The 22,438-nt window shown below is 47.6% G+C and overlaps 1 protein-coding gene across 4 annotated transcripts; it reads right to left on the bottom strand.

Moving 5' to 3' along the window:
• Positions 1-2,084: 2,084 nt before the first annotated feature.
• EIF4E2 (eukaryotic translation initiation factor 4E family member 2) lies at positions 2,085-21,272 on the bottom strand. Of its 4 annotated transcripts, none has more exons than XM_080603899.1 (8): positions 21,109-21,271; positions 20,500-20,614; positions 19,078-19,212; positions 16,615-16,719; positions 13,608-13,760; positions 13,383-13,519; positions 5,173-5,251; positions 2,085-2,570 (listed from the first exon to the last, which is right to left on the bottom strand). In XM_080603899.1, exons 1-7 carry the CDS (start codon positions 21,126-21,128, stop codon positions 5,206-5,208), a joined length of 711 nt encoding a protein of 236 aa, XP_080460025.1. In that variant the 5' UTR covers positions 21,129-21,271; the 3' UTR covers positions 2,085-2,570; positions 5,173-5,205. The 4 variants fall into 4 exon arrangements, with proteins under 4 accessions (XP_080460025.1, XP_080460023.1, XP_080460026.1 ...); XM_080603897.1 differs by lacking the exon at positions 21,109-21,271 and adding an exon at positions 20,730-21,085; XM_080603900.1 differs by lacking the exon at positions 5,173-5,251 and having other exon boundaries at positions 21,109-21,272.
• Positions 21,273-22,438: the final 1,166 nt, after the last annotated feature.

The following is a 22,438-nucleotide window of genomic DNA, read 5'->3' as shown; positions in this document are numbered from 1 at the left end:
ACACAGGGGTCTGAACAAGTTTAAGGGCAGACAAAGCCTTCGGGATGAAGAGAGCAGGGAAGGTCAAGACTCACCGCAGATTTGAGGCTCCTACTCAGGCTTGCTATCAGAAGAGGATCTGAAACCTCCTTCTGACAGAGGCTGCTTCCCCTCCCAGGCAACCCCGTGGCTATCTTTTCATCACTTACTGGCAGGACACAATAGATCACAACCCAAAAGCACTGCTCAGGAACCAGTCTGGCTCCATCCCTCCCCAAGCCAGTGGAAGCACCAAATCCAGTGCTTCGCATCGATCAAAGAACACCAGTTTTCTTCTGCCCTCAAGAAGCCTCATAGCATTCAAGAGGGCAAACTCCAGGTCCCAGCCAGCTCGCTCCCTGAGCAAGAGGAACTGGTGCTGAGTTCCTCCACAGCTCAACCACAGCGGCAGCGGGAGGCACAGCCTCAGGGGAAGGGCTCTTCTGCATCTCTCTCGCAATGAGTATTTAAGGGCGAGCACAGCAGGACTGCAGCATTTTCAGATTTAATAGCAAGCCTGCGCCCATCAGCACCAGCTTAGACGCAGGGCATGAGAAGCAAGAAGTGGGCGAGTACATGAAATAGCAGAGGTGGACGCGACACGCAGCTGGGCACAACAACAGGACTAAAACCCTAAGTGATGTCATCTGCAAGAAGCTAAACGCGCTGTGGATAAAAGGAGCCTGCAGCTAGTATTTCAGCCTTGCCTTGCTGGGCTATTTTTGCTTAGATTGCCAAAATGTAATTACAACTAAATCCCCCTAACAAATACCAGAGAGCAGCAGGGGAGAGTTGTATTTAAAAGGAATTTTAAGTAGCAGCCGTAGTAGTACCTGATCACAGCAGGGAAAACAAACTGCGCCTGGGAAAGAGCATTTGGTTGAAAGCTGGTGGGAAACAAGCGGCAGGAACAGGAATAGGACCGTGGGGTCTCGAGAAACACTAAGAGTGATGCTACAGCCAGGGAAATTGCCTTGTGCTCCTGTCCAGCCAGATGCCAGCAAGCACAAGCTGTGTGGCCATGGGGAGCAGGCAGTCATCAGTCACCGTGCTACTGCCTCGGACCGAAACCCTCAATGTGGAAAACAAAGCCCCTCAGAAGAATACTTCAGGCTGTCTTCTCTGCCAGTCCTGGCTGCTTTCAGTCTAGGCTTCAATAACAACACAAGGAATTTGCAGTTGGAGTCGTAAGGCTGAAGGTCTCCTGATCCCCAAGGCTGATATTTCTCCCCCAGGGGCTACTGGTTCTGCGGTCACTACCAAACTGGCGCCGGCAGCCCCTTCTCCCTGGGGCTGAGGAGTGCCCAGGGCAGGAGGTGTGCCCCAGCTCCAGCCAGAGCCTCCCCCTCAGGCCCGATGCAAAGGCTCTATTCAAAATGAAAGGCAATTGTGCTATTCCCCAAGGAAGAGCGGAAAGGCTAAAGCTGTTAATGAGTACAATTAGTGTTGTACTCAAGCAGAATCAGAGGAAATAATTAGCTCCTATTGTTTCTGTGGCATCTGAACTGCAGCCTTGCTGTCTTTCCAAGCAACAACCTCCCAGTCCAGCCTCACCCCAGAGGACAGAAGACAAGGGGTCACCCTCAGTCCCTCTTCTGGTCACAGCTTCCACACAGCAGCCCAAGCCATCACCCTCTTTTGCTACAGCCACTGGGGTCCAATTTCCCAGACGGCTGGAGAGTTGCAGACCTCAGCCACCCACAGAAGCACACGCAGCCCTGCACTCAGCTTTTCCTGATGGTTCTCCACTGAGACAGTTGGAATAAAGCAATTAAGCGACACCAGACACCTCTTTGTCCTAGTTTAAGGGCAGCTTGTAGCCCTCTCCCCAGCAAGGAAGGCTGGGTGCAAGGCACTGCTGAACAGGGAGTATGAAGAAGAGGCAAAGACAGAGTAACCTAATTTTTTTTTAACAGTTATATCTGTAGCTTCAGGTCACGAAGGTCATGTAGGTGGGTAGCTCAGGGGAAGTTGCCTTATGGAACCCACAGAAGCAGGCCTATGGTCTTATCACAGACTAGGGAAACACCACCCCACTACTTTTAGACCAAAAAAAAAAAAAAGACTGAAAGAAACAAAGAGACCCAATAATTTATTGGCAGAGCTGAAAGTGGGCATTTGAAAACCATGGGGCTAACTCTCAACTGGGAAGCTCCTCCCAGCTGCAGAGAGATTTTTAATACTGGTATCCCTCAGCAAAAGGCTCCGACGTCAAGGCAGAATCCCAGGGATCCTGCATGCCATGTACAGAAAGAGAGGAAAGTGCTGCAAGATGCGGCCCCGAGGGCACGCTGCTAATTGAAAGGTTGGCCTCCCGCCCCACTGCTAAAAAAGTTTGTGTATGACAAAATCAGCCTCTATTATCACCGCTGCTGGAGGGCTTCAGATGGATCCTTCCTCCAAGGAGGAGTGCGAGAGTGGCCCATGAGTCCCTTCAGAGGTCGGAGGGCACTGGTGGAGACCTCTCAGTGCTTTCGACACGGAGAGAGGAGCTTAGTGCCAACTCTTGTTCTCACAATGTGATTTTTGTGTTTCGAAAGCTTGAATTATCCCTGGAAAACAGAGGGAAAAGAGAGGTTAAAGATATGCATTGTTCAGATCACAGCACCCCAAGGTTCCACCCACCGTGGCTATCAGTGTTGCCATCCCAGCATGTAACCCAAAACAATGCTTGTTAAACCTCCTAAGCAGAACTTTCTCACTACAGACTTCCTACTAAGCCAACCTGCTGCTCCAGAACACCTGAACACAAGATCTTGGTTCGTCCCCATTCAGCAGGAAGAAAAAAAGCGGTATCTCCTGTGAACAAAGCACCACAGGCACTGCAAACTTCCCTGACAGATTCTGGGATTTAAACAATTTGCAAGATCTCTTCCTTCCCAAATGTTTGTCCTTAGGGATTCTGCTTGGAGCAAAAATATACTGGCAGTGAAGCCTTCTCCTGCCTCAGTATCTCATAGCTAGTTCCTTTTGTCCCATTATCAACAAGTTTAGGCCTCTGGTCTCTCCTGCCTTTAAAGAATATTTAAATCCAAAGAGGACATTTTCCCAAGTTTAAATGGCAGAGCTTCTTCAGCAGCTTTTACTGACATGAGTAAAGCCATGTGGCTACTGACAAAGAAAGGATTGCTGGTCCACAACCTTCGTTTGTGTAGTCTTGCAGCATGTGGCAGCAACTGAAGATGGGGCAGGGTACCGAAACCTGTGTTAATGCTTACTGCTGGCCTGTGAGCAGCAGGAACAGGCAACCCATATTTACTCATTAATAAAAGGTTGTGGGGTTGGTTTTTTTATTATTATTTAATTTATTTCTTATCCAAAGGCAATTAAACGAGATAACAATTACTTTGATAGGACAGGTTTGGCGCCCCTTCCCCTAACAGGGCAGGACAGTAAGATGCCCAAACCAAACACCAAGGGATAACCCAGCATACATCACGACAAACTGGCAGAGCCGTGTTGAAGAGTGAAGGCAGCTCACAGCTTCAGGAGCAAGGTGCTTTGCAGGACTGTAAAACCCTGTTTCAGCCCTTGAGCTAGCTTTGTGTGCTGCTAAAAGCCACGTGGTAGCTGTAACATCACAGTACAGTGCATGCTGGAACAGCTCCAGGAGGCAAGCTGGAGAGCTGGAGGAGCAGAAGGAAGTCAAAAACACTCTTTAGGAGAGTTAAACAAGTTACTCTGCTATTACGTGACAGCAAAAAACCATGCTGGAGGCCATCTGTAGAAGACTGGGGTTCACCTTTGTACTTGCAAGCAAAGCAGGCTGTGCTGCCATCTGGGAACATGATTCAGGATTCATTAACTGGATTCCAGTTAATTTGCAACAGCAATTAGACTTTCTGTCCCATTCAGTACTTCCACCCGTGTCATCTACCTCAGGAGGATGGCACAGTGGTTAGCTCTTTCTTGGGCAGGTTTCTACATCTCCCCTCTTTTCACCCCTACCGTGGTGCCCCGGCCCTCTGCTCACCACTGCTCTCCCTGGTAGGTAACTCACTACAGTTGAGAGCTAAATCAACTCTGTCACTGTTTTTCTATCCCCTTGGCACATGTACTGCTTTCTGAGACTGGTGTTTCGTGAAGTGAGCTTGTTTTCTCTTCTGGAAGGTCACTTGAATGTCCTCTCAACAATAAAAACACTCCTATGTGCCTGTGTAATGTTTTGTAAACATTGATCCTCACAAAAAGCCAAATCTGTGAGGAAAGGTTATTTCATCCATGACTTCCAAGCAAGCCATGAGAGCACTGCTTGCCCAAAGCTGCGGAAGGAGGTTTTGGGAGCAGTGGGATTCCCAGCGGGCTCTCAATGCTCGGCTGTATTGGAGCAGCTACACACCACCAGAGGGTGGGAATTAGGCTGGGGAATGCTTCTTCAAGCAGATTCCTCTACTCTGGCACTCGGCAGTGCAGCAATCCCACTTGGCTACAACCAAACACGACCCTCCTCACCAGGCCTCGTGCTAGTCCTTTTTAAGGAAAGGGCCTGCTGTCTGGGAAGCAGGCGTTAGAGGGGAAAACCAGTCTGAGCTGCAAGGCTCACAACGGCACCGAGCTCACCTTGGCTGTTCTCTCTGCACATGGTCGGTTGCCATTACCAGAAGTAGCAGGTGGTTTCATCTCATTAGCCACAGCATTATTATTTCTAAATACAGTAGCTACTGCGTGTCCTTCCTGAACAAGCTTTTATTGACAGACTAATTTATTCTGCCCCAGCCCACTGTCAGGAGCAGAGGCGTGTATGCCAAGCTCCAGGCGCCTCTCGCGGTGCCCCTCACACGGATGTGCTCAGCATTCATTTACCACTCCGTACCTGACAGCAGTCAGCCCTAGGCAGCAGACCCGAGCTGAAGACGTACCTCTCAGCCTCCTGGGACTAGGTCTGGGATACAACCGGCTCGCACAGAGGAAGGACACATTAGCAAAACAGCACGCAGCATTGTGTCAGAAAATGCTGAGTGAATGCAGACCACTGTGAATGTTGGTGCCTTTGGTTGGGGGAAAAAAATGTGTTTTGAGCTTTAGGAAAGAGCCAGTAGTGGAATGAGCCCACCATCAGGCCCACGAGGCAAGAGGAAAACATGCCCACGGGAAGAGGGTTGGAAGCTGAGAGGTATGCCATGAAGTCACATAGGAAGAAAGATGAGGCCCTACCCTGCGTGTGACAGAGGGAGGGGGAGCGTTCGATCAGCGGCCACTGCTGTTCACCAGGCCATGAAACTCCTCCCAGGCCCTGGCAAGCCAGAGGGAAAAAAAAAATGAAACAAAAAACAAAAAAACAGCACTTCAGATCAAAGGCTTCTTAACTTTTAACGAGAGCAGAAACATTCAATGGCGTTTGAAAGGCACTTGTCTTCGGAGAGCAAGGCAATATCCTCTGCTAGCCCTAGTGGATAGAAGCATCCTTAAAACCCAGCCAAACATCTGACAGCGCGAGGCAGCTTTTTACGTTCTGCACAGCCATGAAGCGTTCCCACTGGCTGCTGGCGATACAGCCACATTAATACCTAGAGACAGGTACGACCTTCCCAGTCGCAAATGGAATATCCATTTCCTATCACTGATAAAACAGCCGATGTTACATGTTTCTGGAGGATTGTCACACTTCTTGGCTGGTTAAACCCTGCCAGTTACTGCCCTCATGCTTCACCACGTATCTGAGTATGCAGTAATCCCTCCAACAGGCTCTTCTTTTAATGCCACATGGCTTAGTTATCAGGCCATTCTTCAATCAGGTGGCAGAATCCCATCGTTATTAGAAAGTCTCCCTTCCTATTGTAAACCTGCGTTGTTAACGACAACCCAATAAAAACACCAGAGCTCTTTGAAACGAAAACGTTTTCAGACGAGTTAGAGGGACAGGCCTAACGCTGCATTCCCTCGTGGAGAATGCTACTGACGGACAAAGCTAGCAGACTGAAAAATTGCTGTCTGTTTTACGAAGGCAGAATACTGAAAGCCCTCTCAGGGAAAAGATGCTGAGGTTAACGTGAGCATGACTATTATCTTCTGGGATCAGAGATATCAAGGAACGTCATCGTTCTCCAGACCCAGCAAAACAGTGCTGATGCCTACAGCACATGCCAAGCCATTTACCAACCCCAAAGTCCCGTGGAGCAGGAGGGACCTTAAAGGGAACCCAGGTCTCTCATAAACACAAGTTGTCCTGCAGACCTTGTCGCTGGTGCTTTGTTGCAGCTACCTCATACCTTGTTTTCTGCATTACCTCATCAAGTCATCAACACAACAGGAGAATACAGAAACAAATTCTCCATTAGTCAGCATCCGTGCCCAAAACAGACCCACAGGCTCCTACCTGAACCTCACACAGTCAAGCTCCCCGTCAGCATCTGCAAAAGCAACCCAGTTGTCACATGCTCTTTCCCAGCAAAGTCACAGCCCAAATTTACAGAATATACCAGCAAGTGTGGGCCATGGGTACTCTCAAAGACTGTACACAGCACACAGGCAATCCTGCTGGGAACACAGCAAAGAACATACAAGCAAGAAGCTTGTCACTGTGATGCCCGTCTTGGATCTACGACGCTACCTTCCCGTAACGCAGGACAGCAAATCCTTCTTTTGAGGGGATCAAAAACCATCTTCTGAGCACCCATGGGAGCACAAAATCTTTCTGATCTTGAATAGGACGGACAAGTAACAGTCATCCACGGAAGCCCCAAAGCTACTTGGAATCTCTGAGCTGATCCTCAGACACCAACCCTTGAGGCCAAAGAAACGTGAGGGAGAAAGCTGACAGCACAGGGTGCTGTAGATGCTGCAAGAGAGCACACCAGAGACAGCTGTGGGGCACCAGTACAGCAGCCCTCTCTCAACAATCTGCTGGGAAATAGCAGGGCACAATCAAAGGTGAGTAAGTCTGCAGAAAGAGGACTCGCTGAGGCATCTCACAGACGATCGCTGAGGTCAGATCTGCAATGCAGCTTGAACGCTGCTTGGAGGACAGAGACGAAGCCACAGGTGGTTCATTCTAAGCAACACGGCGGCAGAGGCACCTAAATGGGAGCCTTCCCCCCAGGTCTTCCCAGATACAGCTCCCCCACAGCACCCTACAAGTTCAAGGAAAACTGCCTGTGTCACCCAGTCAGTGCACGGTACCAGGCACTGGGGGTACAACTGCCTCCCTCCAGCAGAAAGTTAGGGAAAGACTAACTTTTGACCTGAATTCCTCCTCGCTGCCGAATGCAGGTTGGAAAGCTAACTACATCTCCAGCCTCGTCTCTACCTTCATGTCTTCCCCTCAGCCTCCCGTGCCTTACATTTCTACCACATTTCCATCACCCATCATCACATCTTCTTTCTTCTCTCACAGTTCTACCCAAATTCCTAACTTCTTTTCTCTACAAAAGGGACACAAGGTTATTTGTCAACATAACTGATGGTGTACTACCCCTTTCAAACCAAGGAGTCCCCTGTTCCAACATCACATAACACCACGCACATAGTCCTTCAGCTGCCAAGTCCTTCTCGCAGACAGAGAAAAAGACCTCCTAGCCAAGAATGTTTAAGTTTGGACCCTCATACATATTATAGCACTAATTATTCCAACTATCTGCTGACTTGACTGAAAAAATCCACTAAGATGTGTCTGCCCTAATGTACCTAAACTATGCTAGCAGAGCAAACTGCTCTCCATTTCGTACCGAACAAGGCTGCCAGTTAATTTCATCTGGCAGAATCTTTATGGCCTGTGATGTGCCAAAGGCACGGTGCCAGAGAGTCTAAGAGGTTATTTTTATGTATAGACATTTTTAGTACCTCGGTGCTATACTGTCTGTGCAGCGATCAGATACTCAGTGAATTGATCCCCAACACTTAGGTTATTCCCATTGAACAGATGGGAAATGGAAACATTAGCAGGCTAAATAAAGCCAGCCAGAGCTGGTCCTCCACACTCATTCCTGACCCACAACTGGTGAAACTTCCCACTTTCTCCCCCACTACCCGGGGTCAGGATGCAAGCAGGGCTCCCTTTATCCTCAGCAAGTTGGATGGAAAAAAAAAACACAAAAAGGAGCCACCATCAGAGCAAAAAGAGGAAGAGCAGCCACAGCGGCTTCAAGGGACTTTCCAAATCACGATTGTGCAAGAAGCGCCGGCAGTTCTCTCCACACCACCCTCAAAGTCCTAGCAGTTCCCCTCGGTATTTTCCTGTGCGGCTCCGCCTCCCTTCCATCTGCTTCCGTAGCTAAAAACAGAGGTGGAGAGCTTATAGCACACGCTACCTTCACGACACTCACCAGAGACCATCCCTCTCCCCGTGCTCTTCAGAGTGCTTAAAGGGTTTGTCCAAAAGCCACCAGGAACTTTATGACAAGCCTACAGACCAGCAGCTTTAAAAAAAATAAAATCTGATATTCTCGTAGCCTGAAATAATCCTTTCCTATATCTGGCAGTATCTGTAGCACAGCCCAAGAGGGAAGCCATCACGGCTTTGAAATGAACACATCCGAACTGACCTCCTTGAAAAGGACTGTGAAATAGATTATAGTGGCTTCTTTGGTAAGAGACAGGCCACCAAGATATGGGAACCTCTTACAAAGGCAGAGACCTTTCTGAATAAAATATACAAAGGGGACAAAGAACAAGTCAGCGAACCCATCATTTCAAAGCCCAAGTCTAAGGAAGTGCTCTTAGACTTACAGCACCTGGAAGCGTTACTGGAATTGGAGAAAGGAGCAATAAATAAATCAAGCCAGTGTTGCAGGGCCTCAGATCTGGAACCTCACCACCCTCCTCTAGCTTTTATTCCTGTTCTCAGACTGGGTGGAACGAGGGTGAAGCAACACAGCTCTCTACAGCTGGCAAGACCCAGCGCAACCTGCCCTCCCACTGACAGGCATCAGTGTTACGGGCCCCGCGTGCAAACCATGTAACTTCAAACAAGGTTAACCCTGCACACACCATCTAAAAAGCCAAAGCCAAAGATGGTACAAACTGGACAGCAGTACTGAAGAGTATCAACTCCTAATGTCCTTGGAAATTAGCAAGCAAACGAAAAGCAGCGCTACAAAAACATAACAGAGTTAACACAATAATCAGAGCACTGGCTGAACTCCGGTGCAACAAAGGAGACTTCTCCCCAGCACGCCACCTCCAGCTTACTGTCTCAGGAACACCGACCTTGCCAAACACTCACCACTTCCACGAGGATTTCTCTTGTCATATTTCCCTCGGATTCAAGACCTCATTCCCTGCCTCCCCTTTTTATTTTTGGCACGAGAACATTGCCCCTGCACTCTTCTTGCAGTGCATACCCTTTCTCCCTCCTTAGGATATCTCCTTGTTCCCTAGCCAAAATATAGTCCAAGGCCGTTTCCTCCAACTGCCTGCAGTGAAACGAACCCAGTGCCAGCCCTATTAAGATCAACTATTCTTCTCATTTACTCGAGCCGTCCCATTAGTTATCAGTGGTGACTTTGAAAGGAAGGGAGAGTTTTATACGCTGCTCAGCTCTCACTGCAGCAGGCACTTACAAATAACTGAAGCTTTGTTTTCAGAAAAAGCAGCCTTGCTTTAGAGCTGACAGGACGATCCATAAAGTCACACAGCGACCAAAATGCTTCCGACCCAGCCAGCTCAGTGGAAGCTAACAGCATGGCCACGCAGTGAAGGTCTGGTCTCTCCTGTCACACGAAGCAGCGCCGCTGAACTTGTCTGGGACTCCTGGATGGTAATGCAGGTGGGAGCTCTCAGCACAGGAGATGGGCGCTGACCACACAGCAGCACAGCAAAAAGAAAAATCGGCTGATAACCCCAGGCAGAGCAAAGGTGTATGCAAGACAGCCAAGCCCTTTACACTACACCCCTGAAAAAAAACTGAAATCAAACCTTACAGCGATCATTTCCCCACCACCACACTCCCAACTGCAGCTCACTCACTACAAACACCTGAATATTTTCCGTGGCTTCACTGAGACATGAGTAGGCTGTGGTCAGCAACACTGCGTTCAAAAAAAAAAAAAACCACAAACCAACAACAGTACCCCTCGTATGACAGCAAAACAGACTTTTTCTTCTTTTTTTCCTTAATTTCGAACCATAGAGAGTACTGCTGTCTGTTACCTGCTGGACACTGTCACCGCCAAGGTTAACAACACTGATGAGCAGAAACTATTAAGTGGCTCACTTCAGGTGAGTGCACCTCTTCATCCACCTCTGAGAGAACAAAGAAGTGCTTTCTCTCCAGCTACTGAAACAAGGTAGCCCAAAAAATGTCACACAGGTTCTTTCCAGACGCTCAGCACTGTAACGCCTAAGGTACTATAAATCCCCTGGAATTAAGCAGAGTCCAACAGATTGCTCTAGCTCTTCTAGCAAGATTGGAAATTAATACAGACTAGGCTGACCCTTCCACTTGCTGGGATTTAGGCAGCTTGTCAATATTGCAAGCAAGAGAAAGGACGAACATGGGAAAATTGCAATGAAAGATCTGCTTATCTAGCTAAATGCACAAGCCCCACCGCTGAGAGCTGAACGGACGGAATGCAAAACAGGTCCTTGGAATAGCTGTGAAGCAACAGATACTTTTCAAAAGCAGCTTGGCAGCACCACCGCCTTCTGAAACAAAGGGGGCTGCAGCCTCTCTGACAACTCATGAAAAATGGTGTCTAAAAATGAGTTAATATGAAATGCAACATCACAAAAGGAATATATAAAACCTGAAACACAGTGCTCAGGTTCCACAGCGAGGGGCATGCTACCAATTTCTGCAGAAGCATTCATTTACAGTGTGTCAAAAGCTAATCCAGGTCAATTCACTACCTAGAAGTCAAGGTTTTGAGAAACGCCTGTTCTTTTCTTGCTAAGCGTGCTCCCTTCCCTGAAGCACAATCAATGCCAATCAAACCCTGCACATGAGCAGAGCTCTAGTGGAGAGATGCGGCCCATACAAATGAAAAATGCCACGAGCCCCCCTAGAAAGGCAGCCCTGACAAAGCCTACAGCACAGCTCTTCCATTAGAGCCTTTCATAAAACACAGCCAGAGTGTGAATATAGAGTGCTGGCTAGAAAGCCCTCCTGAGTCATAAATCACATGGTACATGCACAGCATAAGTGGAGTTTATTCATGACGGACAGTATTTCAACAGGGCTTGATAGATGGGCGAGGAAAAGGAGCCAGACTTTATGGAGGATAGAACTAGTTACACAAGAGATTCTTCATTAGTGAAAAAACCTTAATGATGTGAGGCACAGCCAAGCAGAGGCAGACTGAAAGCTGGGGCTGTCCTGCTCTTCTCTGGCAACAAAGCAGGCACCACCACCGCCCCGCTGCCACTGCAGCTGGCTGCCTGCAGCTCCTCCCTCCGTGCTAGAGCTGGTACCAGGCGAGAAAAGCACAGTAAGTCGGTCCACGCACCACTACACAAACCCCACTGACAAGCAGCTCTGCTCTGAATTACACCAGTGCCATTAGGAGATGTGGGACAGCACTGAAATCAGACTGCTGCAGCTCAAGCGAGGCCGTGGAAAGAAGGGCTCTCGTGATACCCGACATGATGGAAGGTTAATTGCTCAGACCTGCTTCGCTAGGACACCATCAAACCAAACTTTTCCCTATCACTCCTGCTCACAGAAGAGTAAGTGGGAGACAAGTCAGCCTGCTATTTAACAACTGTTCCCGACTGTAATCTGAACTACTACGCCTGGCTCCTCCGACACCTGTTGCTCTTGGACAAGCTTCTCTTGCACCATACATCAGAAGAGTAAAACGAAACTCCGATGCTATGCAGCAAGAGAGGGCAGCAAACACGGTCTGTTACACTATTGTAGGGAAGTAACACCACGAGGCTGGATGCACCACTCAAGGAATGGCACCTGCCAGAGCAAAACCAGTTACCAACATGGTGATAGCAGCATTCCGTGGCTTCATAGGACGTGCTGGTGGGGAGAGCTTATTAAGGAAAGGCCGCATCACTTCCATTCTAAACTTGCCACGTGAAGAAACATCACAGCTAGGACACAGCTTTCCTTACAGAGTCAGGGAGAACAGAAACATCTCCCCTCTTACACCACAAAGCCACATTACCACAGGCTGCAGCCTGCTGCTGCTGAACAGAAGTAAAATATCCTGGAATGTGTCCACATGAGCACTTTGCTATCTCCTAACACAGACAGACAGCTGATAGTGCCCTCTCCTGGCAGTAAGTGCATGAGAAGTGTTACCGGCAAAATCACGAGTAGATTTCAGCAGAAGTGGGAACTTTCAGAAACCAAAAAGCTGCCTGGAAAAGACTCCGTTAATAATAATAATTTCCCCTTCCTTTCTCTTTCCCACACACGCAGGCAGGAGGGCCGTGTGGAGCACCAGATGCCTAAAGGCAGTTTAAACAGACCTGCGTGTTCTTGCTAGTGACCCACACTCAAAACTGGATGCAACCAGAAGCTAGCTTTCTGCTAAAACCAGGACTGAGCTCACCAAACTCCCCTCAGCGTGCTATCTAGGAAGGCGTTTATGTGGAAAGGACAAGCTAACATAATGAAAACAGGTCATGAAAGGTACTTGGACCTTGATTAAGGGTTGGATTAGAAAGCTTGCTGCTCTATCAATGTCTTATTAATTAGTTTCACTTCTTTTTCTGAGGGTACCTTTTCAAGTGTTAATTTAATCAATATGACCTAATTGGTGTATTGGTTCGTAATATACTTAGGAAAAAAATTACATTATTCACCTATAACTAATACCCATATATACAATTCTTTGTCACGTTGTGGGAATAAAAGTCACCCTGAATGGCCTGGTATGGTAAGCTGTAATAGGTTTATTTAAAAATACAGCTGTCCTCTCTGTGTACCATGATCTTCTAGTCTTGTTAAAGAGCCTCTGTCACCAGGGCCTGGAAGACTTAATATATGACGTTTATTATGATTAGAAATCATTTGTACAGCACTGTAAATTCACACAGCACTTTCCCAAGAACATTTATAAGTCTAATGGCACCATAAATCCCTTTAGCTTCCGCGCTTTATTCCCCTGAATCTCTATTTATTCAAATGATCTCGCCCCCCCCACTGCACGCGTCTGAATGCATCAAGCCACAGCCCCACAGTGGGCTGCCCACCTCCCAAGTGACAGGCTGGGTGGATCGCTAACAAAACCCAGCACTACACACTTAAAAAGAATAAGGTCTTACTATTAGAACCAAATGTCCCTGAAAACAACACAATAACGATACAGATATTTGGTTCTCAAAGCGCACTGGCAACAATTGCTGCTGTTTGTCTTGCTGTTTGCAGCGAACACAACGCACGCGAGCGCTCCCCTCGATTCTTGCGCCCTGCATTAAACTGCTCAAGCACGCATGCAACCAGCAGCGGGCCCTCCCCCTGCCACCGCACGTACTTGATGCTATCGGTGTGTGTTTTATATTCCATGATGGTGTTGGGAGGTAGGTTGAGCACTCTTCGTAACGTGTCACGTATCCGGGCTGTCGTGGCCTGGTCACTGGCTGTCTTGTTCCATATCGAGATGATATCCTCCTAAAGAACAGTAGGTAAGGGGTAAGCAGATGGTGCTTTTTGTAGCCCTGCCAAATGGAAGTATAGGCCAGTGCTCAGAGCAGCTTACCTGGAATCGGACAGAGACGACTGCCCCACAGATTTCTTCCCCCACCATAAACTGTTCTCCCAACATCGCCAGAATGAGGTTCTCCCAGCATCGCGATGCTAAGCCCTTTCGCAGACGGATAATCCATTTACCACCATTTTTGTTGGCATCGTCCTAAGAAGACGGGCAAGAAATAGATTTGTTTCCCTCCAGCAATTTTTCTGCTTCCCACAAGACAGCAGAGCCACTGACAGGAGCACATATTGATTGGGTGGGGCACCAGGGGCTGCTATTTGGAGGTAGTTTCAAGCAAAGGCATTTCACTTCTCCCCCATGCCAGCAGAGAAAGAGGGATGCCACTTACTTTGAATACAAAGCATTTGAAACAATGACACTCAGCATTTCAGAGGAAGCTCTATACACTGAAGACTTGAGCTCTAGTGTTTTGATCCCACTAGCAAAGGCTACACCAGCCTATCAATCTGCACGCAGAACCAGAAGCAAGAACCCTAAAACTATTCTTAAACCCTAGCCTAATCCCTACTTTGTCTAATCTGCTGTATATGTAGTTCTGCTTGTAAAAGATGAAAAATCCTTCGTCACAGAACACAGAAGGCAGGAAAACAGTTTGAAAAGTGAAAGCAAGTGAAAAGTTGAAAAGCATTTTCCTTCAGCATTTCCAGGAACGGGCTCACGATTTGTGTGAACACAAAGACCAATCCTTTCTCTAGGAGCCACTGACATTATCATACATAGAGCTGAATGTTTGATCCAGTCTGTGTTGACCTGAGGAAATACCCAAAAAATCAGAGAAGAGAAGAAAGGAAAATACTTATGCTAAGCACCCAGTCTGTCACCTCAATATTGCGATTCCATATGTTGAACTGAAACCTGCTACAGACTCCCCTGCTTCAGAGAACACACGCCTACATCCGACAGCAGTTCATCTTCTGTGCAGAACGCTCCCTGTGGCATTCCCTTGTATGACACTGTAGCTGGGAAATCTTACAAGGTGAGAGGGGAACAAATTCCATCCAAAGCCAAAGAGAGAAGTAGGAACTAGTCTAAGAGGTGGCAGTTAGGAAGGGAAAGAAAAGAGAGGTCTAGGACAGAAACAGAGAGGAACGGAGAACTCAGGGGGAGCTATACAACACAGGACATCCTTGGCCAAATCACTTGCAATTCCCTCTGGGTCACACCTAGTAGATGCTAGGCAATGCAGCCCAATCCATCTTCATGTAACAAAGCTCACTTTATTTTAGCCTTAAAGCTTCTTTAGGGCTTCAAAAAACTAAACATTGTGTGCTCTCAGAGACAGCAAGTGCTAATGAAGCAATCCTGAGCAAACGTGGAAACGGCAGCATGACAGCCGCATTCACCAGCCCCCCAGTTTTCATGCATGTGCTGAAGCCCGTGCTGAAAGGGGGAGGTGTCAGCTCCAGACAAACCTCACAGCGTGACAGCAGCCACATGCAATGTGAAAAATCCCAATCAGCACAAATCCTAGGAACGTGGCATACTCCTACGAAACGCAAAATGCTTTTTGACTAAGCATCCTTGTTTTCCACGTTGTAAACATTCCACTCTAAGAATTAAGTTGTCTACACCTCAGCCTTTATAAGCAAAGAGTTGAGTTTAGCTCCTCAAATGTTCCACACAGCCTAATGGGGATCAGAAAATAAAGTGGTATTGCTCAAAATACTTCAAATGTGGTTTAAGCAGGTTCAAGGCTAGAAAGAGAACAGTGATTGGGAGGCAGATGCTGTATTGTGTGTTTTATGGTTATCATTAGTTTTCTTTCAGGTTAAACAAGCTTCGGTTCAGTCAAGCATTTGATTTCCCTTTACCAGAATAATAATGATCTGCAGCCCAGAAAATCACAAGGGAACATTATGCTTACTGCTTCTGACTTTACCCAGAAAAGGCACAGATGGATCCTGAAAAAGATCAGAGCTACATGCACATATATGTGCTTACAGAAACTGCAGCATGTTAGGATTAATTTGAAAGAGAAAGGAACATAAACAAAGCCCTGCAAAGCAAGCAGTGAAGAGAAGGGCAGCAGCAAGGGTCCTCTTCTACAAATACAAGGAGGCATCGTGGCCAGAAGTAAAAAAACAAAGAACCTCTCCACCCCCTACTTAAAATGGCTACAGAGAAACGCTTTATAGAAATTCTGTTAACTTGTGGTCTCTCTGGCTGACAAATTATGAGAGCAGCTAGCTCACTAGGAGCCCAAAGAGGGTTAAGCGTTTTATATAAATTGTATTTGCGGTAACTGGCTATAAAACACCTTGCTTAAAATAATTGCCAACTAGGGTCACATATAAATTTCTCAGGACCAAGCAGCATAATTAGGTACTGCAAAGCAACACACAAAATTCTCATACTGCGAACGGTATTGGTCAGTGTTGGAAGCCGGCTAGGAACTGGAAAAATGATTTGCTGGGCAAAAATGTATTTTTTCTTCTTTTTTAACAGATTTGGACAGGAATGAACACAAGCGAACTGAGTACCTTGGAAAGAAAAAAAGCAAATGAAGGGCTAAGTCTTCTTCCCACCTCCAGCTCTGTACAGCTGTAGGCTTTTAACCATATGTGCCTCTTTCTTCCTTGTCTGAAAAAGGAGGTTTGGTTTCCATCTTTGTTGAACCCTACTTACAGAGGTTGAGCCCTTTTAGAGAAAAGCCCCACAGTGCTGTCGTTGGATAAAGCTATAACAAAGAGCAAATGTCAACATGTAGGAGGCACAGAGGTTTGCTGGTGTCCCCTTCACTGGGCTCCAGGCAACGCTGCCCAGAGGTGCTCCAGCCCCACAGCTAGCAACGCTCTGCATCTGCTCCCTCCTCTGCCAGAGGATCACAGGACTACCAGGTTACAAGGGACAGGCTTCTGAGAACAAGCGTACAGGAAACCCAGACAAAATGGCTGCACCCGAGAGAAGCCTGGAGACCTCACTTTAGTGACAAGAGTCCATTGTAGAAGCACTCTGGAAAAATACCGAGACAGAAATGAGAGTTCCAACTCACCTCCCACATGGGTTTGATCCCCTCTTTGAAAAGGTGGAAGTCACTGTGGCCTGTCAGGTCCCCAGGACGTACCATGTGACTGTAAAACCGCCAGAACTGCTCCACCTGCAACAACACAAACCACACAATGAGGCTGCCCAAACAGATCAGAGCCAAGACTCCTACAGAAACAGGCTTCCCTTTCTATACCAGCTAGCCAGAGCCACCTTCCCTCTTCTCTTCTACCTTCTTGGCACAAGGGTGGCGGTTAGGATACCCACAAGGCAGCAGTAGGATCAGAGCTTGGTTGCCTGTTTCTGACTGGCTCTCATCTGCTGATAGCAGATGACCACTTGAAATATTCAACAAGTGCCTGCAAAAAATACTTGGTGTTTGTCCGAAGAAATCTAGGCTAAGGTAACATCTGCTCTAGACAACAGTTGCCAGACATCTCTTCTAAATCCTAACGCCCAAATTTTTAATTAGTGGATGTGTGTCAAGAGCATCAAATAAAGCCAAGCCTCCCTATACAAGACCACATCATCCCTGCATCAACCACTGCTCGCTGCAGGAGCCTCCAAACGAGACATATTTTGTATTGATTTTACTGTGTCCAGGTTTTAAGACAACAGAGGCATTCTGGTGCTGTCTTAAAATCTTAAGGCGCCACTCAGAGCTTTTATTTAAATTTTTATTTCCCTTTACAACCTGCTATGGTACACTTTGACCACTTGACAAATACCAGTTTCCATCATGGCAGCCCCTGCGTCTACTTCAGACAGTCTGGTGTGAATTTTTAATTCGTAAAAATAAAATATTTATCCTTTGAGATTCTCTGAAAGGATCTTAGAGAGGCTGGATCTTTAAATCAAAACAAGGCACTAGAAGAGGTTATACTAATTTCCACATTTGAAGAGAACTCTACTCGGTAAGACAATAGCTATTAAGCAGATCAGCAGCGAAGCGGGAGAGGTTAGACACCATCCCAAATACTTTATCAGAGACCTTGATGACTTGGTCAGCCCTTGGAATTCTGCTCCAACCTCCGATCTCTGCCACACAAGCAGGAATTTGCTTTTATAGCCAATATAATTATGAAAGGTGGGGTCAGAAGCAATTTATTTTTGTTAGATACATCCAAACACAGTGTGGAAATCAAATTCTTACACTAAGTGCATATGCCCTCTAGTGGTTAGCACATGAAAGCTTTTAGAGCTTTCTACTAAAAAGCAAAGAATAAACCCAAACCTAGATTTTGGCTCAGACAATTCTTCCTGCAGCTTGTTCTCTGTCTTTAACAGAATTTGGAAACAAACATATTAGCAGATCTTCTGGCCAACACCCTTCCATCCTAGCTGAACTCAATTCTTTGCAAACAAGAGTAGACAACGGAACATATGAAGTTCTTCCTCTAAGGAGCTATTAAGTCTACACCGATTTAATAGACTGAAAAATTACTGCCAGATCACCACACAGTAGCCAAAAGTACTTGATCACACAGGGGAACAGGAACAGTAGCTCCCCATGACCCAACACGCTCCGAGCTATTCCTCCCACCCTTACCCTGCGTGGCTGCAGTAACACAACCAAGCTGCCTAGACAGGCATATTTTTGCAGCCTCCAGAAGAGATGAAAGGGTATTTTTGTATTCTTTTATTTTACAAATTCCCACATGGCAGCAGATAGTTTTACTGGTGGGAAGAACTCACATTTGCATGGGCCTTTGAAAAACCTGGGGAAACAACTAGATTAAAAACAAACAAACAAAGCAACCACCAGCCAGCACGCTTCCCGGCCGTGAGAATGGTTTTGTTTGTGGTGTCTGTAACACCGAGGACCTATTTTACTTGTGTACCTTGGCATCTTAATGATGGTTTTACACTGCCAGTACCATGAAACAACCCAACACTGCCTGCCCTTCCAGCACTTCCTTCATTCTAGGAATAAACAACCGTAAACAGCGAAAGGGAAAAGGGAGAGGAGCTTGGTTTTTAACTACTTCACTGCAACACCAAACTGCACCTCACTCATCACTTCCAGAAGGGCAACAGACACCAGGCCAACAGCTGCTTGCATATACAGCACACCCGATGCCTGTTCATTATTCTTTGCGATGAAAACACTTGGCGCAGCATCGGGGAGGACTGTACAGCCTGCCTCACGGCTACCTAGCATCCAGAAGAGCTGTTGCTTTCTTCTCTTGCTTACCTGTCAAGTTCTGCTGCAGCTAGCAGACTGAAGCTACGTGTGACTCCTTTTTATTTCTATCATTTTTATTCCAGCTGTCTAGCACAGGGCAGAGAACTGCTTAGGACACGTCCCATGCTGTATGTGGTTCAAGAACTCACCTGTAAGTCACGGCACATCACACTCAGCTCTGTTCCTGACAGCAGAAGCACAGCGTCCACGTGCACACACTCAGCAAGCCAGCGACGATGGCCACATCACGCTCACGAGACACAAGCACAACGGGGATATACTCACTGAGGCAAAGGTGCCAATCTGTTTGATGTTCTGTTCGTAACTCTGCGAGCTGGTAGGCCTCCCAGGTGTTCGTCTGGAGTACCAGAACGTGTAATTATACTGCAAGGGGTGCTCAGCTGGCCCTGGGACAACTGCCTGCAGAACAGAAAACCTTGCTTATCCCTTATAAACTCCTCAAGAGCAGGAATGGAAATAATTATATTCGCAGCATCAGAAGTCCACATGTTCCTGCCCTCACGGATTATAAAACAAACATCTGATCCTTATTTGCACAGGAAAAAAAAAAATACCATCTCTGTTAGTTGTCTGACATGGACCATTAGGCTAACAGCAGCTGACTATTCCAAAGAATATTAGAAATTTGCAGTGCAGGGGTGGCTAAGGAAATAATAACATGCTCAGGGAAGTGTCACAAAAAAAGCAACCCTCGTGAGAGCTAAAAGGAAAATTTAGTGATGCTGTTTCTAATAGTTAACTGTGATTGTCACCAAAAAAAAAGACCAACTAAAAATGGCAATACAAGAATTTAACTTTTCTGAATTAAGAAGTCATTCATCTCTGGGAAGAGTAAAACTCATTTATGCTAAGCCATGATTCAAAAGCAATTACAACTCTTTGGTGACAACAACTCCCTTAAGCAACCAACACCCCGCCACTCCGGGAGGATTAGTCTGTCTCAGAACTTGTTATGTCAGCTTTGGCAGAACCCATCACTAGCAGTCAGCCAAGAGGTCTTTTCAATTTCCAAAACATCCATTTCCAATTAAAAAAATCTTCTAATACACATAAAAGAGGCCAACAAGAACTCACTAGCTAAGAGTCAAATCTGACAGGGAAAAAAAGCCTCAAAGCCCTCATCTTGTGTCACTAGAAATTGCTGCAGGAGTGACTAGGGCTTAAGTCTCTATTCTCTTCTGGACTACAGTAAGTTTATAATGATTGTATTACTTCAAACATGACAGTATTAAGTACAAGATTAAGAAAACAACATGTATATCCACCTTCTTAACAAAGCCACACAACACTCACAGAGATCACATCTTGAATTATTTCATCAGTGGCACAAACTCAGCTTGGTAAACCAACTGCAAGCCACCACTCCTCTGTCAACCTGTCCTTCCCACATCCTCTTCCAAAAATTTTTTTTTGGGGGGAAACCAAACTTTACTCTCATTTCTATTCAAAAGCTTGGCTGTGCCTAGCTGCAACTGTGAATGGAGCATTCTCCCCTCAGATTACATACCTTCAAAAGCTGCATTGAATTATCCAAATGCTAACGCGGCCCCTCAGCTGTCATTAGCACAGTAACAGCACGTGAAGTGGCCACAGATCTTTAAGACACCTTCTTTATCCCAGAACTGAGGGCTCTCCAGCACTCCCACCTCACGCCCCACTGAGGGAAGGCAGGTGCCAGCACCTTACCTTCCTCTTGGTAGTACTCTGTGGTTTCTCTCGGTCGTTCTTTTCCTTCTCACTGTCTTTCTGTGTGTTATTCTCCTCGTTCTGGTCATGGTCTCCGCTATCATCATCTTTCAATCTGGCAAGGGGAAAGGAACACAGCAATCAGGCGCCACACCTCGCAGTCCAGAATTTCTACGCCAAAACCCAGCGGCCCGCGCTGCCGAGCTCCCACACGGTCCGAGGTTACAAACCTCCACCTGACAGCCCACGCGGCGAGCACCACACGCGGCATTCCGCACGCCCAGCGCCTGTGGCAGCCACCCCAGGCACACGCGAGGGCCAGAAGGCAGCTCCCTGCCCCCCAGCACCTCACGGGCGCGGCCCCTTCCCCGCTGAGGGCCGGAGAAGCCGAGCGAGAAGCGGGGAGGGCCGCCCCGCCACAACCGGGGGCTGCAGCGGCCGGGCCCGGGCCCGCTCCCCGGGGCCAGGCGGGAGCCCCCCCGAGCCGGGCCGGGGCTTTGCGGGCCCGGTGACTCGCGGCCAGGCCCGGAGCGGTCCCGGGCGGCGGAGGGGGGCCGCGGGCAGGGTCCGGTGCCGTCAGGCCCGGGGCAGGCCGCGCCGCCGACTCACGCGTCGAATTTGTTGTTCATCGTCGCTCGCTGCCGCCACCTCCGTCCGCTCCGCCACTTCCGCCCCGCCGGGTCCGCCGCCCAAAGCCTTCCGCCGCTTCCGGCCGCGAGCCCCGAGCCGCCGCCACCGCCGTCCGCCGCTTCGCTGCCCCCCCCCCTCCCCTCCTCGCCCCGGCACCGTGAGCGCGGCGAGCGTCGGAAGCGGAAAAGCGACGCACCCGGCCGCCATCTTGTGTGTGGCGGAGGGTGGCGGGGCGGCCGCCATGTTGGGTGTGGCGCTAGGGCCAGCCCTGTGGGGCGAGGAGGGGGCTCTGCTGCGAGTGTTCAGGAAAGAATTTTTTGTGTAGGCTTTATTTTATCTCAAAATGCCCCAACCACGTTACACTGCAGGGTTGGGACAACTGACTCAATGTCATTTTGCCTAGTGCTGAGGCACAAGCAGGGACAGTGACATGTATAAGTACAATCCATGCATTTCTCACCTTGTTCTCCCAGGTACACCACCACATAGAGGAGAGGCCAGCACGAAGTGTTAGTGGTGATGTCTGAGCCTGCCAAAAAGAGATCCATGATCACTTGTGTCATGGTGATCTCTGAACACAGAGCGTGGGTCATCCTTTGCCTGTGGATGTAAGACAGATGATGGGACTTAAGAATCTTTTAATAGCATAGCAAATTTCCAGCAAGAGGGCTTTCTGCATCACAAAATCCATAATAAGTTGATGAAGTTGGTAAGACAGCGGCCTTGTAGCTCTATTAAAAATAAATAATCTTACTGACTGAGGAAGACGGTGTACAACAAGGCTTGTTTCAGTCTAGGGTGGACCAACATTACTGCCTCTGTGGTGACCGCCAAGAGACATCCTCAAGTACTTAGACAAAGTATTTTGCTTTTGAGGTTGAATTAAAAGAAATAAACAGATCAACAGTCTCTCAGAAGAAAAAGGAGGAGGAGGTAGGAGGGCAGCTGGAAATATCTGAGCTACAAGCATCTTAAATATGTTGCAGCTGTACAGGGGACAAATACTTATTACCCTTAATTTTCTGAGCTAAGTATGCATCAGTGAGGTCCCATGGCTCTCCAGGCACCCAGCTCTTCTGGTGGTTCCTGATCTCTTCCTAAATAAGTGTTTTTAGATCCTGCAAGTGTGTTAGTGCCACCGCTGGTCTCATCTGTTTCCTCCTACACCTTAGGTCAGCACTTGGCTGTAGTTCTCAAAGCCACGACCATGTTAGCTTGTCCCATTTTTTCTGGACAGTCATTGCAGACTTCTTTATTACATCTTTTACTGTAAAGACTTCTTGAGATACCTCGGTAACATGCTCAGCAA

The sequence above is a fragment of the Anser brachyrhynchus genome, assembly GCF_964034855.1.
Source record: "Anser brachyrhynchus genome assembly, chromosome: 9".
NCBI lineage: Eukaryota > Metazoa > Chordata > Aves > Anseriformes > Anatidae > Anser > Anser brachyrhynchus.
This window is presented reverse-complemented; position numbering and strand designations above follow the sequence as displayed.